Below are 18,155 nucleotides of genomic sequence, written 5' to 3'. Positions count from 1 at the left end.
CGTCTGGAGCAGAGGCAGACCTTATTCGGTGCTCTGCTCCAGTCTGGGCCGGGGCCAGGGTTGACCAAACACTCTGGATGTGGTTTTTGCTCTTCACAGTTCTAAGCTGATCTCCCAGAAATGTGCCCACAAGGCAGAGAAGAGCCCCCCCTTTTTTGGAGATGGGGCATCTATTTGGGATGGGCGTCAGAACACCACCATTTTTTTTCAATCCCCTAAGTGTCTAGTCGGGAGTCCCCAGAATGCCTGGGAGCCTGCAGGTCCCTATCACAGGGAACAGCCTTCCGGAGCCCGCCTGGTGCCACCCACTTAACAGGGCATTTCCTTCTGTCCACAGTGCACCTCAGTCCTGGCTGCAAACCCTGCCAGGAGGAACCTAGCAACTCATAGGAAACAATGGAAACTTCAGTTTTTATTCTCCTCCCTCTATCATTACTCAAAAGGTTTTCCTGAAAGCCACACCTACCCCACCCGCCCCCCCACACCGTGTTCTCTGTAGGCATCACTCTGGCGCTGTCTGGAAAGTTTCAGGCAGAAGTGGCCTGAGCTAGGCCGTGGACAGGCCCTCTGGCTGGTGGTGGGCTGTCTGTGGGGCCGGCAGAGGTGGATCACCCGCGGTGATTTACAGCCCGAGCATCTGCGATGGGGGCTTTGGCTGGGTCCTCGGTGTCTGGGCCCTGGGGTGTGAGCTGGTGTCTTTGGCACTGGGCTGTGATTTATGTGAATCAAACTTGGTCTGTGAGTGATTCCAGTGGAAAAAATGGTGCGAGGATAGGAAGGTGATTCAATTCGGTATTAAGCGCCCACTGTGAGTCACCGCAGTGTTTAGTGTGAGAAAGTGAAAAAAAAATACCAAAAAACACACATACAGGCTGGTGGTAAGCGTGCGACAAGTGACATGGGCCTGCGTGTGAAATGTGTGAGAGGAATCTGTGTGTGCAGATGCATCCATGTGCTTCACGGCTTGTTGGGTGAACGTGAACGTGAGTGCCAGCGGCAGTGTGCAGGTCGCGCCTGCAGCAGCACCTGCGGGGGTGCGGGCCGGTTTGCAGCGCCCACAGTTTGCAGCAGCTTCGACGGCTCGCGGGGAACGCGTGAGCGTGTTAGTGCACAAATGCTGAGCGAGGCGGTGTCCGCGTGGGTCCAAGTGGGTGTGAACGTGCGACGCGGGTGTGAAAGCGGCGTGCGTGTGAGCAGGGGACGCAGATCCCGGGGTCCTGGAGCGCCGCCCGCGTGCGGCCGCGACGTGCGGGATGTGCCCGCCCGCGGGGAGCGGCCTCGGGAGCCGGGCGGCCGGCGGAGGCCCCAGCGCCGTCCCATACCACACTCCAGGCCGAGTTTGGCCGGGAGCCGGCGGGGCCGCGGGCGGCTGGGGGCCAGACAAAGGCCCGGCCTGCTGCGCGGCCCACTCAGGCGAGCCCAGCCCGCAGCCGGGGGCGGGCCGGGGGCGTGGCCTGGCTCCGGGCCGGGGCGGGGCCTGGGGGCGCGGGGGCGGGGCGGACGGCCGGGGGGCGGGGCGGGGGCGGCGGGAGCGGGCGCGCTGTCCCGAGGACTCGCAGGACAGCGAGCGGCTGCTGCGGGCGGCGCCGAGCGAGCCAGCGAGCGAGGCCGGGCCATGGGGCGGCGGGCGGCGGGCGCGCTGCTTCTGGCGCTGCTGCTGCACGGGCGGCTGCTCGCGGTGAGTGTGCGGGGCGGGGACCCGGGAGCGCCCGCCAACTTGGCGGGGGCCCTCGAGGCTGCGCGGCCGGGACTCTGGCCCGGGACCGCGGCGCCCGCCGAGGACCCCGGGCCGGCACTGATCGGCGCCACCCCTCGGCGTGGGGCCACCCCAGGGGCCACCCGGGGACCCAGCGTGGGTCGGGGGCGGGGTCGGCCCGCGTGGAATTCCTGGGTTTCGCGGCCACTTTGCCGAGGTTCAGAGTCACGCTGGGCATGGCCCAGCCTGCCATTCCTGGGGACCAGGAGGAGAAACTTCCAGCGGGGTGGGAACTTGGCAGGATGAGGGTGCCCCTTTTTGCGCCAACTTGGCAGAGGGACACGCGGTGATGGGACCCTGTCAGTCCTCGCTGAAACTTTACTACGCTGCCTGTCCCCGTGGGTAGCATGTAACCAGGCAGGCACAAGTCAAGAACTTTTGGAACAAATCTAAGGCTTGTGTGGAACACCCAGGACTCTGGAGTCATGAGGCTGACTCCATGAGGAGCTGGATCAATCCCTGCCCTTCACTGAGTAACTGTGTGACCTCAAGTGAGCTGTTAACCTCTCTGAGGCCAGCCCTGCCTGGGTAAAGCAACTGCCTGGCCTCAAAATGTGTAACGGCAGGGTGGCTGTCCGCAGGGGTGGAACGAACGTGGGTGTGCGTGGTGCAGGGCCTGTTAGGGGTGGGTCCCCATGGCATCTGAGTTTCCTCAGCTTGCCCCATCCCGATAGGCCAGGTCCAGGGCCCGATTGCTCTGACAGCCCAGTCCCCTGCTCTGAGCTTAGATGGATGGATCCATGTGGAGGAAGAGAATCCTCAGGTCCAGTCAGGAATCCTGAGGCCTAGGAGGCACTTGGCCAGGAGAGGCCCAGAGGACCTGAGTGAACTCCAGGAGGGCTGGGCGGGGTCGGTGGCTGGGAGCTGGTGGTAGAAGTGGGTGGGGGCACATCTGGGCCTGCTGTGTTGAACCACAGAGCCACCCCCACCCTCTGAGGTGCTCCTAGACAGTCCCTATCCCTGCCTCCTGTTCTCAGAGCCAAGAGAGTGACTTTTCCAACCGGGCCAGTGTTTGCCCAGTGACTGATTCCCCGTCCTTGCCTTGCTGCCTCCCTCGCCTCTGCCTTCCTGAGTCACTTGTTAAACCCCTTTCCAGACCTGAACCCCCAACACTTCTGCCCAGCACCTCTCCTGCTCTCCCCAGCCCTTGCAGCCTCTGTCTTCTGTCTTGGCTTGTCACCCAGCACATCCAGTGGCGTCCTATAGGTGCTCCCGGTTGGCCTGAACTTGCAGCTAGCTCCCTACACTGCCTTTACCTTCCCGAGGCACCCATCCAGACCTGGAGTGTCTTCCCAGCCAACAGTCTCTCCCGACCTTCTCCCACCTCTGCCCCTGCGAGGGGCTCCTGCAGGCTTGGGGTGTACAATGGCAGGAATGGTGGGTGGAGCTGTTTGCTGTGCGCCTGAGGAATTCCACAGAAGTTCCCGGCCTCCCGCCCATCATCTCATTCACTTGTTCATTCAACAGATCTTCATTGAGCAACGTGCCATGACAGTCACTGGGAGTCCAGGGGTTCATTCACAGGGCAGATATTTGCCAAGCACCTACTGTGTCCCAATACCCTGGCACATGGTAGGGGGCTGCGGTGGCCAGAGGGAGCCAGGTTGGTCCCTGTCTGTGCCTTCCTGGAACTCAGAGACAGTGGGCCGTTTATAATTGGGACTTGCATACAGCCACGTGGAGGTCTGTACTGTCCCACCCAGGCTGATGGTGGGGGCTGGAAGGAGCTCGGCCTCAGGAATCTTCCAGGCCCAGGTTCGAATACCAGCCTTGCTGTTGGCTAGCTGCGTGATCTGACCCTTAGTTTTCACATCTGTTAAATGTGAGGGAGAGGTTTGCTGTGAGTCTTAAAAGAGCAGGTTCCTCAAAGCCCTGGGCTCCTCCTTGCCTGCTGCTCTTGATCTCTTCTGCCCTTGGGTTCAGAGTCACAAGGCAGGAGCAAGTGGGGAGGTAGGACACAGAGCAGGGTAAGCTGGGCTGCAGGGCGCTCTGGCCTCACTGGGGCAGGAGACAGGACCACGGGAACAGTGGTCTGTGATTAAGTGTGGGAGTAATTTCAGTTCTGAGGGGTGGAGAGGGTGCTGGGAATGGGGGCGGGGCCTGAGCGGCTCAGGGCCTGTCCTGGCCTCCCGACCCTTTTCTTCTTTTGGGGGGCCTTGGCCCTTCCTTTCTTGGGGCCGGTGCTGCAGGAGCCCGGAGACTTGAGGGGGCCGTGGTGATCAGAGTGTTTTCCAGGGCTGAGGAGGGAAGTTAGCTGAGATACCTGCTTCCTGCCTCCGCTGCATTTCCTCACAGGGGAGGCTGCTGGCTAGAGTGGGGTGGGGGTGGGGGAGCCTCCCCTTCCTGGCAGAACCTCAGCCCTCCCCTCCACAAGCTGGCTGGCTTGACCCCCTGCCCCAGACTTGCAAGGGCTGGACAGTAAAGTGCCTGGGGGATTCCGGAGGGAAGCTGCAGGTCCATTTGCAGAGATGCCCCCCACTCTCAGCTCTGAGGCTGAGCGCCCTGTGTCTGAGGAGTCCTGGCCCCGCCTGGCTTGGCCCGGGCCTGTTCCCAGGCTGAGTGCAGGCAAGTTGGGATCCGCGGGCCTGGGGCCCTGCCTGGAGATGGTGAAGGAGGGTGGCAGAAGGTGACTGGATTCCGACTTGGAAGACTGTGAGCACGGAGGTCGTGGGCCCCCAGGCCAGATGACGACAAGAGCTGTGGATGGTTCCCACTTATCCAGGGCACACTGTCTGTTGGACGCTCGGTTTGTCTGCGAATCCTCACATTACCTCTGTCGCTCCGTCGCTCCCTGCTTCCCACCGTCTCTTGTTGCTGGGAATCGGATCCAAGCCCCTGACTTCATCCAGCCCACGAGGCCTGGGAGGGAGATGTGGCCTCCGGACTCTGTCTCGGCTTCTCCTGCTGCCAGCGTTCCCCTCTCGCCCTGGCCAGCGACCCCAGTCTTTGTTTCTGAGCATGCTAAGCTCACTCCTACGTCAGCGCCTTTGCGTCTGCTGTTCCTCTGCCTGGAACAGTTGTCCCTGAAGCCTCAGGACCTGCCTGGTTCCTTCAGGTCCTGGCTGCTCTGTTCATTGTTCTGATTTCTCTTTCTTGTTTGGTCCTCGGGAGCAAACCCACATGCCAATCGTGTTCTCTACGCCGACCCGTGTCCCCGGCCCTACGGTTTTATTTCTCTTTTCATCTGACATGCATGCATTTGCCCACTTCATTACCTGTCTCCTCTGTCCACGTTAGGCAGGGAAGGACCTCACCTGTTTTTATTCACCATCGCATCTTTAGCGCCTGACAGGTACTCAGTGCTCAGTGGAGGTACTTGTCCAGTGTCTGAAACCACAGCTCCTCGTGTGGTCCCCAACCTCTGAGCAGAGGAAATGGAGGCTCAGAGAGATTAGAGAACTTGCCGGGTGACTGTGTACCACACACTCAGGGAAGCATTTTTTTTTTCTTTTTGCAGTATTGGGAGTTCAACCCAGGGGTGCTCTACCACGGAGCTCCTTTGTATTTTGAGACAGGGTCTTGCTAAGTCGCCAAGGCTGGCCTTGCACTTGCAGTTCTGCTGCCTCAACATCCCCGAGTAGCTGGAATCACATGCGTGTGCCACTGTAGCTGGCAGGAGCCAAGTTGGGAAGGCAGACGGAGTTCTCTGGACCCTATCTGCTGTCCCATCTGCCGGCAGCCACAGTCAGGAGATGGTGATAAAACTTGTCACTGATGTTGCTGTAACCAAGAACTCTGGCCCCGGGTAGCACAAAGCCTAGTTCAGAAAAGGAATGGTGGGCACAGGGGCTCAGGAGGGCTGTGCCTGGGTGTCCGTGGGGCCTCCTGGGGATGCCCGTGCTGGCGGGAGCAGAACAACCTCAGGACGCTCTGCATGGAGCCCTCCCTGGTTGCCTAGGCTGTTTCCTGGGGGTTTAGGCGGATCTTTAGAGGCTTCAGAACTGCCTGACTTTGGGGTGAGTCTCAGGGCAGAGGGCAGGAGGGGCTGCCCAGATGTGGCAAGATCTGGAGTAATCAATGAGAGGTGCCTGGGGGCTAGACCTGTGGGTTGTGGCCTCGGACCACCGGGGTATAAGGGAGCTTCCAGCCCTGACCCGTTGCCCCCTCCCCAGTTCAGTGCCAGCCCTGAGAGGTCCTGCTAGAAGAGGAGTGGGGAGTGTCCGGCTCCCCAGCAGATCCCCAAGGGTCCGAGGCGCCCACCGGCCTTCTCCCTTCTGCTCCTGCTTCTGCCAGGAAGGGGGAGGCTGGGCGAGGGTCCTGGCCTTGCTGGAATGTTGCCCCAGCCCAGGCCTTGGCCTCCTGGGCCCTCCACCCCCTCCTGCTCCCAGGGCCTGGCCGGGGCCAATTGCCCCAGTGCCCAGAGCAGGCTGACGGAAACCCAGAAGTATGTGTGGAACTCGCTTCGCGGGGAGCCGCCAGCCCGCTGCCCAGCCTGGTGGCGTCGGGGCCATGTCAATAGCCGCCTTGAGAGGGGAGTGGCTCGTGGCAGCCGGAGGTGGCTGTGCTGGGGGCACCATCATGAAAGCCTTGAGAACAAGGTTGCTCTTTGAGGCCTGGGAATGTGGGGCCTTCAAGTCTCCGCCACCGCACTCCCCCCACCCATGCTGCTCCTGTGCTCGGACAGCACTGCAGGGACCTCACGGCATCCCTGGGGCATCCTGTCATGTCCTTGGGACCAGCTCTCAGCTTCCTACCAGAGCACTTCCCTGGGGTGCAGAGGAGGGCACCCTGTTGCTGTGGTTTTGGGGAGGTGTCTGGCACCCCACTTGCGATGTGCGTTGAATGAATGAACGAACCAGTGACGTACGTCACTGAATATTCTGTAAACCAAAGTCCCCTGTAGGTGTGCATTAGCCTTTAAATTCACTTAATAAGCATTGGCGGAGAATCGTCTCCGCATCTGACCCTGTTCTGGATGTTGAGTTTATAGCGGGGAACAAAAGAGTCAGATTCCCTTCTCCTGTGTGACTTGCATTGTGGCTAGGGCAAGAAGACTGGCAGTAAATCTGTCAGGTGCCATAAGTGCTTGGAAGGAAAAATAAAGCAGGGAAGAGGAAGGTAAGGAGGTAGGGTGGGGTGGCAGGGTCAGGAAAGCCCCCATAGAGATCTGCAGGAAGTGAGGGTGGGAGCCTGAGGGTATCTAGGAAAGGGCTTTCCAGGCAGAGTGGACAGCCAGTGCAAAGGCCCGGGGGTGGGACCCGGCTTGGCATATTTGTGGAAAAGCAGGGAGGCCTATTGTCATGGGCTGTATGAGAGACGGGGAGCACATGGTGTCGGTGCAGGGTCGGGGTGGGGGGAGATTGGCACAGCCGGGCCTAGGATTTGCTTCCCAGTGAGATGAGAACTTGTCAGAACTCTGGTGTTTAGCAGGATCGCCCTGGTTGCTGTGTGGAGGGGTCAAGGGCAAAGGCAAGGCGGCCCTAAGCCAGGAAAGAGACCGCTGGGGCTCGTACCCGGCAGTGGAGATGGGGGAGGTGTTGACCCTGAGTATATCTTGAAGGCAGGGCTGACAGGAGTGGGTGCCGTGGGTGAAGGGTGGGATGGGAGGAGAGGACCCCACATCGTCCTCCCTTGCATTTCCTCCCAGGCGTGACCACCGGGGACACCAGGGACAGCTCTGGGGCGCAGGCTTGGGGGAGCAGGAGGAGGGCGAGTGGTGGAGGACCCTGCGGGTGGGGCTGTCGGCCCCTGGCCTTCTCCACCTGGGCCTCTGCATGGACCTGGGGGTCGGAGAGGAAGGGGTTCCTGTCGAGTGGCCTTTGCAGAGCCCGCGGCCCGAGCCCCTGGCTTATGTATTTGTGCATTTAATGGGAAGCGCCACAAGTTCTGTGCCTGTCACTTTCCCAGCGCTAAGCAGGTGACTGATGGTCCAGTGAGGAAGTCAGTGTCCTGGCCCGAGGGTGGGGAGGGGCTTCCTGTGGCCCTGGACTCAGGGGAGCGGCTGTCCCAGCCACGCTCTCTACTGGGTCCCAGGGGATGCGGGCGAGCTGGATGCCCACGGTGCCAGCTTTCTTCTTCTGTGTCCTTGTTGGACTCGCAGGTATTTCCCTTGAGTGACTCAGTGGAGTGGGCGGGGGCTAGAGGACCCCGCTTTCCACCCTTGGCTCCGCCCTGGCTGGCTGTGTGACTTTGATCAAGTTGCTTTACCTTTCTGAGCCTCAGATCAGTTGTGAAATAGGTGTCACAGTGCCTATCTCTTGGTGGCTTTGAGGTGGCCAGGTGGCTACGCCTGGAATGCGGTAGGTGCACCGTAGCTGCTGGTGGCTGTACTAGTCTTGTTCCTGCTGAGGGCAGGGCCAGCCTGGTATTTGATTTAGGGTTTCCAGAGCCCGCAGGGCACACCTTCCTTCTTGCTGGCCCGTGCCCTGCCCCAGGCTTGATGAATGAATGGCCTTGTGGAGGGACTGTCCCCTCCTGCTGCCTTGCTTTCATAGCTCAGAGTCCCGGATGCATGCGACTGCCTCTGGTCCGTCACTGCCCCCTTCCCCCACTGAGGCCACAGCTGCAGGACAGAGTCCACCCCTCCACCCTGATGGCTCCTTCCTGGAGGGGGAAGGAGGGGGGCACACCCCAGGGTGTGGCCTGGGAAAGGCTGGAGTCTCCAGGCACACTGTCCCCAGCCCAGATGTGTGCAGTTGGTGGGCTGCGAGCGCAGGAGGTGTGGCCAAGTGCTCCCCTGGGTGCAGAAAGGATGTTCATGCAACTGGAGGGGAGTGGCCCAGGGGTGTCCTAGGACCCCGTCCCAGCCCTGTCCTCCCTCAGGCCCAGGCTGGAGGCTGTGGGACCTTGCCCGGGGATCTCTGGGCAAGCCAGAGGTGGCCCTCCTTTGCCGGGGTCGGTGGGCTGCGCGGCTCTCAGAGAAGCAGCAGGACTAGGGACAAGGAGGGACGCGCCAGGACCAGGCAGCCTTGCCCACCCACCCTGAGCTTTGGGCTCTGGCTGTTGGGGAGCCTCCTCTCTGGCCATCTTGGTGGGTCACGTCCAGGTGCCTCCAGTTTTAACGCTTGAAAACGGTCTCTATCTTTCTCCAGTCCCAGTTGGTGGGAAGGGGAGGCAGCCGGGACTTCAGGGTGGCCTCGGGTGACCCCACAGATGCTCCTCCTGGGGTGGGGCTGGGACTCCCAGCTGCCTCTGGCCCCCTCCCAGCCCACCTCGGCCCCTGCCCCCACCTCCCCGCGGGTCCAGCCCCTCCCCCCGCTGACTCACGCTCTCCTTGTTTGGCGTTCCCAGTGTTCACATAGCTGGGAACTGGGATCATGCCTCTTCTTGGATCGCTCCGGGGCTGGATGGGTCGAAATTCTGGCCTCATAAATCCCAGCCCCAGTGGCCCCTGTCACTTCAGCAGTCTCCCTGCCTTGCCTTTTGCCTTCCTGTGACCCTTGGACTGGAGGAACAGGGACCTGGGAATTTCCTGAGCACAGGCCAGTCCCTTCTCTGCCCAGGGACATGCAGGGTCTCCTCCTGAGTGACCTTGTTCACCTGGGCCATCGACCCGTGTTGAGTGAGCACTTGCACCTCCTCTTCATCAAAACTGCCCCCTGCTCTGGGCCAGCCCGGCCTGGGGCTCTTCCCTCGTGCAAATCATCTCTAGTCTCCACTTCCCCCCACTCAGTACTGGGGCCTTGGTGACATACAAGGACCAGAGGACCAGCTGGGAGTCTGTAGAATCTATGGACAAGTCCCAAACTGTCACCTGAACAACCCGAGCGAGCGGCGAGAGGCAGAAGAATGCGTCCATCTCTCCACCTGCCCATTCATTTGTTGGCTCCTTTGCTGGCGCTGCCTGAGGACCTACTGTGTGCTGATGGTGGGCCGAGTGTTTTCTCTGCATTGACAACAACCCTTGGGGGCTGAGCTCATACTTCCAGTTCCAGGAGAGAAGTGGCTCAGAGGGCAGTGACTAGGCCCAGACCCCAGAGCCACCTGCAGAGGAAGGTGGGCTGGAAGGAGCCTGAGGCAGGCCCCGGGGTCTCCCTGCAGCCCGCAGCTGTGGGTCTTGCTGGAGAGGCCAGACTTGGGAACCCTGCATGACTCAGCCCACAGGGCGCAGATCATGGGGAAGGCACAGATCCTTTGGCTGAGTGATCTGGAAAGACTTTCTGGAGGAAGTGGGCCTAAAGGGCCAGGAGGAAGTCATGGGCAGGGGTCCAGGAATCTCTCCCTGGTCCCTGGGCTCCTGTTGTCTGCATTGTTGGCTGCGCAGGCGGGGCCTCCTGCTGGGGTCGTTAAAACTGGGGAAAGAATGAGAGGAAGTCCCCAAGATAGCAGAGGTGACATCCATCCAGCTCCCCCACCCTGTACCTGGCCAGCCCAGCAGGCAAGAGGTCAAGGCCTGGGCCTTCCTAGGCCCTCTTTCCTGAGCCTTTTCCTACTTAAAAAAAAATGGGCCAGGGGCTGGGGATGTGGCTCAAGCGATAATGTGCTCGCCTGGCATGCGCGGGGCGCTGGGTTCAATCCTCAGCACACATAAAATAAAGATGTTGTGTCCACTGAAAACTGAAAAATAAATATTAAAGAAATTCTCTCTCTCTCTTCTCTCTCTTTCTTCTCTCTCTCTCTCTCTCTTAAAAAAAAAAAAAAATGGGCCAGGTCTTGCTCTTCTGGCCACGTCCCAGGAAAGGAACTTGAAGTTCCCCAGGAGAACTTGGTGGTGGTCTAGTCTGTGGGGCCTGGCATAGCCACCTTGAAGGGTCCACGCTATATCCCCATGCCACATCCTCTGCTGATACCACTGTCCCTCCGGTGCCAAGACCTGAAACAGATGAGGGGGCCGTTCCCTGTGCCCTAGACCTCTTTGAAGCCTGTCTGACTCGTGCGTGTGTCCTACAGTGATCTGCCCACCTGGGGTCCTCCTCTGGGCCCCTTGGGTACCAGAGGATCGAACATTCAGGGGCATCACCAGTGTCCTTTTAGCCAGTGACCTCTACACCAGGAGCCACAGGGTCCTCAGACAGGTGATCCAGGGCCACCCCAGGAATTCCCTGTGACGTCTCAGCTCCAATTTATTATTGTAGGTCCTGAACGGTCCAGTGAGCTGGTGGGAAGAAGGGGCAGAGAAGACCCACGGGGTGGGAGCAGGAGGGAGGGCAGTCTCAGGAGAGCTCCTGGACTCAGGGGGAGCTCTGAGGGCAGATTTGCCTGCAGCCTGGATTTGACTTGGGGACAGGGAGGAAAGGGTTAAGTGGGCCTGGTTCCCACCTGGCTGGTGGGGGTGGGGGAGAGGGGACGGCACAGCTGCTGGGGCAGGAATGTGTGATAAGATCAAAGCTCTCAGCCTGCCTGGGCCTCACCTGGGTTTCACCTGAGCAGCTGAGGGGAATTCTCTGGCTGGGGAACCCGGGGGTGGGAAGGGCTCCTTCCTCCTGCCCCTCTCCCAGGGGCTCCCTGGCCTTCCACCGGCCCCTCCTACCCTCTCCCCCTGCAGTCTCCCAGAAGGCCCACTTCTTGCTAGGAGCCCCAGGAGCCACCTTTTGATGACACCCAAGATTATGGGAGACACCCCTTCTAACACACCCCTCTCCCGGGCCCTCCCCAGTTCTCTCTCCACTAGAGTTTCTGAGCCCAGGACACTTTGGGGTTTTAGGAAGACCAGGACTCTGGCTAGGGAACTGGAGGGCTTCATACAGCCTCTTACTTTGTGATTTTTCCCTTTCTTTCTTCTGTCCCTAGGCAGCTCAGGGGCCTCAGTTTTGTGTGCCTCCCCCCTGCTTTGGGAAGGCCTCAAGCCCTGGTCCGTGCAGCCATGCAGCCTTTCACCATGAGACCTTCATAACAGCAGTAGGAGCAAGGCAGGAAGCATGTGAGGGACGGCCACACACTTTGTAATGCCCTCTAGGACCCTGCTGGGCCAGCTGCCCTAGTGGCACAGCCTTCCCCTCTAGCTCACCAGCCCAGCTGTGTGGCTGCCCAATGGCCCCAGGATGCATTGGGTGGGGAGGAGCTGGCCCAGGGGGTGCTGCTGCCTGGGCCCTGCTGGGCCCTGCTCTCCACCGTGGCTCCGCCCTGGCTAATGATTACCCTGGGCAGTGGGAGAGCCTGCCCTCCCAGCTCCTTAACCACTGGTTGCACCCCAGGTATGTCAGCAGCCTGGGTGTTTCCTGCTTTAATGTGGCAGCCTGCTCTGCGCACATGGGCTGGGGCAGCAGGGCTTGGATCCCAGGGTGACAGGCAGCTTGTGCTCTGGGGCCCTGGGAGCTGATGGTTGGGCCCACTGGGTCGAAGTGAGATAAGAACTGGGATCCACCAGGCCCCTGTGGTTCGACGTCAGCCTGTGAACAGACTCTAGACCCACACACCAGGCAGCAGGCCCCTGGCAGCACCAAGTGCCCCGCTCTCCTCTCCAGCCTCACTCCTTGGATGAGCCCCGTGGAAGGCATGTCGTGGTCAGGGCTTTGGGGCTGCAGGGCTTGGCTTTCCACCCCAATTCTGCCTGTTCTGGGCTGTGTGACCTTGGGCAAGTCACTCTGCCTTTTTGAGCACCTGCTTCCTTATCAGCAAGCCTGGAAGCTAATCTCCACCTGGCGGCTCCAGCTAGCCGAGGTGTAGGAAGTGTTTAGCCCATAATTAATACCCAGAGAATGGCGGCGATTATTATCATATTACTGTTACAGTTTTAGCTATTAGGAGAAAGTGAAAGTTGAATCCAGTCTTGGGTAACAATGGCCCAGGGGGATTTGGGGGCAGAGCCCAGGGATGTGTGTGGAGAGCGAGTCCCAGGGTTCTTGCAGCTGGCCCACCTCTGTCCTTTGGGCCTAGGTTCCTCCTGGGCTGGGTCCTGAGGCTGGTGCAGGCCCAGAGCGGCGAGGAGGAGGAGGAGGACTATTTATTTTGATAGCATTAGGGCATTTCCCCCACTGGCAACTGCTATTTTGAGAGCCCTGGAGAGCAGGGCGATGGTTAAATTAGGTAATGTTGCTCCACAAGGAATGTGTGAAGCCGCTGGGAGGCTGCGGGAGAGGCGGGCACTTCAGGCCCCATGAAATGAAACTGCAGCTTGGAGAAGAGCCGCTCGGGGCCACTTTATAAGGTGATGGAGAGAAGGCGCTGGAAGCCGGTGCTGGGGAGCGGGCGTGGTGGCCCCAAACCTCTTTTTTATTTTTATTCTTTTGGTTGTAGGTGGACACAATACCTTTATTTCATTTATTGATTTTTATGTGGTGCTGAGGATCGAACCCAGGGCCTCACGCATGCAAGGCGAGTGCTCTGCCCCTGAGCCCCAGCCTCAGCCCCCCAGACCTCTTTTTGGCTGTCTTGGCGAGGGGCCTGGTGGAGGGCAGGGCTGGGACTGTGTCCCCAGCTCCATGGTGGCTGCTGCTCCAGGTGGGTGGGGCTTGGGGTGGCGTGATGCATGGGAAGCGCGGATGGGCAGCCTTGGCCTTGAGTCCTGCTGCTTCTGCCTCTTTCTAGCCTTCTGCGCTCGGGCAGGCCACTGGACCTCCCTGTCTACAGCAGTGAGCACGGTTCCAGTCCCCTTGGAGGCTTCCTTCCAGTGAAAGCGCACTCAGCTTTTACTTTTACTCAGGAGAGAGGCCCTGTCACAGCGGCTTGAAGCTCACCTGGGAGCTCAGAAATGCAGCCCCAGGCCCCACCCAGACCCACAGAAGCCAAATCTCTTGGGTCCAGTTGGAGTGGGGAGAGGGAAGGCCTCCGCAGTCAGAGTTCATCCTGAAAACCACCGCTGGGACCAGGATTACTGTCATCCTCGCCTGACCCTGGGAGGGGTGTCGGAAACACAGGTGCTCACATGCCTCCGCCTCCTTCCCACCTGGGCCGGGGCTGGTGGGACGGGGTGTTGCAGGCCCTGGCAGGTAACAGCTGCCCTAGCGGCTTCTTCAGGCCCTCCATTCCCGCGCCCAGCAGAGCCGGATGGTCTTCCCTCCAGGTGATGGCGAGGAGAGGGGCCCTCGGCTGGCGTGGCCTGCGGTGTAGACATCGCCCTGCGGTGGTGTAGACATCGCCCTGCGGTGGTGTAGACATCGCCCTGCGGTGTAGACACCGCCCTGCCCCACAGGTCCCAGTGGGGGAGAGGAGCAGCTGCCCTGGCCTGTCCCCTTCCATGGCTGGGGGACTGGAACTGAGTGGATGAGAAATAGTTACTCTGTGTCCGGCTCTGGGGAAGCTCCTAACTTTGCCCCAGTTCTGCAGACCTTTGATTACACAGGAAAAAACAGAACCGACCGCAGTTTACTTAGTACCTCAAGTGATCCACACACACAGCGCTAAACTCTTGACTTACGTTCTCTCTTTGATCCACTTAATTGTAACATCCTCTGCAAACGGGGAAAGTTGCTATAATGGTGCAGCCTGTCTCCTGGGGCTGTTAGGAAGGTGTTTTAGATCTGACAGGTGTTAAATAAATATAGTAAGTACCAATGATGTCCCAAGAGGGCAAGGGCTATTATTGGCCCCCTTCTACGGAGGTGCAATTCCAGGTCCACAGCAGGGAAGGACTTGCCTACTGGGATCCTGGGGGCTTGGAGCGGAGCCATAAGAAATTGAGTCCCCAAACTTGTAAGCCAGGATTATAATTCAGTTTGATTTAGTAAATCCTTGTTTATGATCCACAGGCTGCTGGGCCTTGGGCAGTATCTGAAGGTTAGATGTGTACATTAATAAGGTAAATAAAAACCACCTGGGGACTGTCCCCGATGGTTCCTGTGGGAGAGGAGAGACATCAACCCAAATGACTATAATTGGGACTGAATCTCTAGTGCTTTAAAGTGGGAGTGAAGCTGTGGAAGAAGGTGTCTTGGTGGGAGGTCTCAGGGAGGTGGCCTTGGGGGTGGGGAGTAGACCCAGCAGGAGTGGAGGAACAGCATCCAGAGGCAGGAACAGCATCCATGAAGGCCCAGAGGCTGCCGGTGACCCTGTGTCCCCTGTGCAGGTGTTGTCCAGTTCTTAGGCCCGAGTGGTGTGGGGGTGACAAGGTGGGGAGGGCCCAGCCCAGCGTCCTTGCCATTGAAGATGCTGGGTGTTGGCAACGACTTGGCTTCCCAACCAACTGGGATTATTCCGTCATCGTTCTGCCCGTTCATGACCAAAAAAAAAAAAAAAAAAAATCAAAGGCCTTTATAAATGGCCCGTCACCTTCTGGCCGGCGTGATAACCGAGGCAGCTGACAGACTTCGGCCAAAAGCAGAGAGGCTTGAGGTCTTGATTGACGGGTGGCCTTATCACCACACACGAAAGGCTTCCGAGTCTTTAACAGCATTGACAATGACCCGGGTGGGGAGCGCAGTGCAGGGGCCAGGCCTGGTGCCAGTGTCCTCTTTGGCTGGGCAGTCATGTGGCCTCAGGCGGGCCTGTCCCCTCCTCTGTAGCCTGAGGCAGTGGCACCTGCAGGCTGAGCCTGGGGGTCCGTGATGGCGTAACCAACATGGTCCAGGACCCGCCGCTAGTCCCATGTGACTGTTTAAACGTGAAACACAATGAAATAAGATCACATAAAACATTTTAGAAATTCACTCCTCCTCGCTTTGTGAGTCCCGAGTGTCACCTGTGGCCAGTGGCTTCCTTATCGCAGGGCGGACGTTTCTGTCTCGGCCCAGGGTTCCGTGTGTCAAGTGCACTGCGGTGTGTCAAGTGCAGTGTGCCCCCATGGGACCTGCTGGGGCTTCTTACTGGACGCTGTCCAGTCTCTGGGACCCCCCACGGTGGCCACCCTGCTTCCTACGCAGCACCTGGCTCTTCTCTCAGTCTCCCCCTGCCTGATGTCACCACAGATGTTAAGATACCCATACCTGGCTCCCGCCAGTCCCCCTTATTTTCCCTCCCACTTCCCTCAGCCTGGTCCATGTGCGTCCCCGCTCCGCTGCTGGTGCCTGCACGGTCCCTGTCCAGCCTCTGACAGTCCCACGGCCCATTCCTCGTCGGGAGGGAGAGAGGCCTCCCTGGCATCCCCAGCCCCCGGCTCCAGCCCTCCGCCTGGGCCCCTGGGCAGGGCAGAGATGATGGTTTGTTGTGACGGGGCAGCGGGCAGCCTGCCCGCTCCAACGCGCCTGTATCTGGGCGCCAAGCGTGCTGTTTGCACTTGGCTGGGCCTCAGGGTCTGGCCGGCTGCCCACGAGGGCTGGCCCGCTCTGGCACCCTGGTAACAGCGCCTGCTCGTGGGCCTCTGCCTGCTCAGGAGCGCAGGGGTCTGCCTGGGCCCAGTCCCGGGGCTGAAGGGCACATCTTCAAGTGTGACCCGGGTGCCCTGGCTCTGGCTGAGCCGTGGGTGCTGAGTGGGGCAAGGCCCAGAGGACACAGGCAGGATGCGGTCTCCTGGAGGCCAGGCAGGAGGAGCTGCTGGTCTCAGCTGCCCAGAGGCCCCAGGCCATGCGGCACCCAGGCCTTCTGTCCCCTTCCTTCGGCCTCCTCCTTGACAGGCGGATGGGATGGGCCTGTGGTCCATGAAGGGAGGACCTGGAGGCCCAGCGAGGATGGTCTCGTGGCCAGTTTGGGAGGAAGGAGAATCTGCACTTGAACCCTGCTGGGCTTCTCTCCCCTTCGGCCCTCCCTGAGGGAGCTCTGAGGACAGTGTCCCTGGACACTCAGTCAGGGGGAGCACTGGGTCCTGGCCTCCCTGTTGTGGCCTTGGGCAAGTTTGTCTCACCAGGGACTGTGGTCCAGTTGCCCGGCCCCAGGGCGGTCGCGATGCTTGGGTAGCGGCTCCTGCCTGGTTCCCCAGCACTGAGGACCCCTCGCAGCTGCTGGCCTGAGTGCTGAGTGGCCTCCGCCCTCGCCTGACCTGCCTCCATTCTTGTGCCTCTAAGCGTCGCCGTCCTTTGCCCTCCCAGGCAGCGCCCCTGCCCACCGCTCCCGTCCCCTCACCTGCTGGTTTTTGCTTTTCCCACTCTCTCCGGTGACACGTGACTTAGGGTCCACCTGGCTCCGACGTGAATGGCGGCCGCACGAGGGGGAGAGCGTTGTGTGGCCCGTGGGGACCCCTGGCTCTCTCCCCTTCCCCTTGCTGGAGCTTGCCAGGCCGTGCTTAGTGACGCAGGGTCCCCAGCAGGGCCTGTTGTCACCTGGGTCAGAGATGAGGGCTGGAGGGTTGCCCAGCGCTGCGCACCTTGGCCATGGCGGGGCCAGGCTGCCCCCCGGCCAGTCCTGCTCCTGAGCTCACTCTATGCCTCCTCCAGCGTGGGGTTCACGAGGTCAGAGCCTTCATGTGGTGTACAGGTGACAGGGCCCAGGGGGTCAGGTTTCAAGGTGGTCCCCCATCTCTCTGCCCCTCCCCCAGCCTTCTCCCCTTCTGTGGTTGTCCCTTACTGCAGCGCTTCCTGCCCCGGAATCACAGGTGCCCCCTACCTGGGTGACCCAGGGCCCCCAGCAGCCCCCAGGGGCAGGGCAGGGAGCAGAGGGCTGTCCCAGGTCCCTGGCTGTTCCCAGCTGTCGGGCAGGTGAACAGGATGTTCCCCTGGGCAGCAGACATTCCTGGTCCGAGGTGACAGGCAGCAGGGAGATTTACCGTTTCCGGTAACCCGAGTCCCGGGACGGGGCATTCTCCCTGCCAAGAGCAGGCACCCGCCACTTGCCAGCCCTTGCCGCCCACTCCTAGGCCACCTGCCTGTCTAGAGTTGGAGGACAGGCTGGAGGGGCCACCGTCCACCCAGAGCTTGAGATGGGGTCTCAGGCCCCCAGTATCCCCCACAAAGACCCAGAGTCCTGTCGCCCTCCCAGAACCCTCGTCTGTGGTGCCCTGCCCTGGCCTGGGGAAGGAGGTGACCCTGGAGGTGAAAGGCCCTGTCAGGAGGCTGGGCCTGCCTCCTCCATTGAGTGGCCCAGGGCTCTTCTTCCTGTCCTCTTGGGGCGGCTGCCATGTCCTTGCTGGGTCCTAAGCTTACAGGATGCCGCTCATCCCTGTCACCGTGGCCCAGCAGATGGGGGTGTCAGAGGCTGGTGTGGTTGTTGGTTGGTTTCTTGGAGCCTGGGGCCTCCTGCAGACCAGCCGAGTGCTTCACCACGGAGCCACATCCCCAGCCCCAGAGACGGGATTGGAACCTCTGCCCTCCACCTCCGGCTGGTCTCCCCCAGAGTCCTTACTTCCCCTCTCTGGGCCTCCGTTTCCCCTTCTGATGAGTGAGGGTACTGGTGCAGGTTGTCCCTTCCAGCTGGGAGCTCAGGATGTAGGAACGTGACGGAACCTTCCATGGGTGTGAGTCTTGTGCCTTATCAAGCCAGGGAGGGGGCAGAGCAGGAACTGTTTTCTCTGGGGGGTGCTAGTGAGCTCACCGTCCTGGTGATGAGCTGGGGATGGGAAAGAGGGGAAGAGGTGACGCTCATCCCTACTAAGTACGGGACACCAAGCCTCTGTTTTCTGTCAGTCTTCTGTCGTTTTTATTCCCATTTTACGGTTGAGGGAAAGAGAGGCTCAGAGAGGTCAAGTGATTTGCCCAGGTTCACACAGCTAGAAGTT

The 18,155-nt window shown here is 60.3% G+C and overlaps 1 protein-coding gene across 2 annotated transcripts in view; it reads left to right on the top strand.

Annotated features, from left to right (window-relative positions):
• The first annotated feature begins 1,522 nt into the window (after positions 1 to 1,522).
• Positions 1,523 to 18,155, top strand: part of Hspg2 (heparan sulfate proteoglycan 2) — a 90,119-nt gene continuing 73,486 nt past the window's right edge. For both annotated transcript variants that reach the window (XM_078025538.1, XM_078025537.1), the window contains exon 1: positions 1,523 to 1,678. In XM_078025538.1, the coding sequence (XP_077881664.1) occupies positions 1,616 to 1,678 (63 nt within the window). In that variant the 5' untranslated portion in view covers positions 1,523 to 1,615. The remainder of the gene's footprint in view (positions 1,679 to 18,155) is intronic.

Source organism: Ictidomys tridecemlineatus, chromosome 11 (assembly GCF_052094955.1).
Source record: "Ictidomys tridecemlineatus isolate mIctTri1 chromosome 11, mIctTri1.hap1, whole genome shotgun sequence".
Lineage (NCBI taxonomy): Eukaryota > Metazoa > Chordata > Mammalia > Rodentia > Sciuridae > Ictidomys > Ictidomys tridecemlineatus.
The sequence above is the reverse complement of the archived record's forward strand: the minus strand, read 5'-3'. Positions and strand labels throughout refer to the sequence as shown.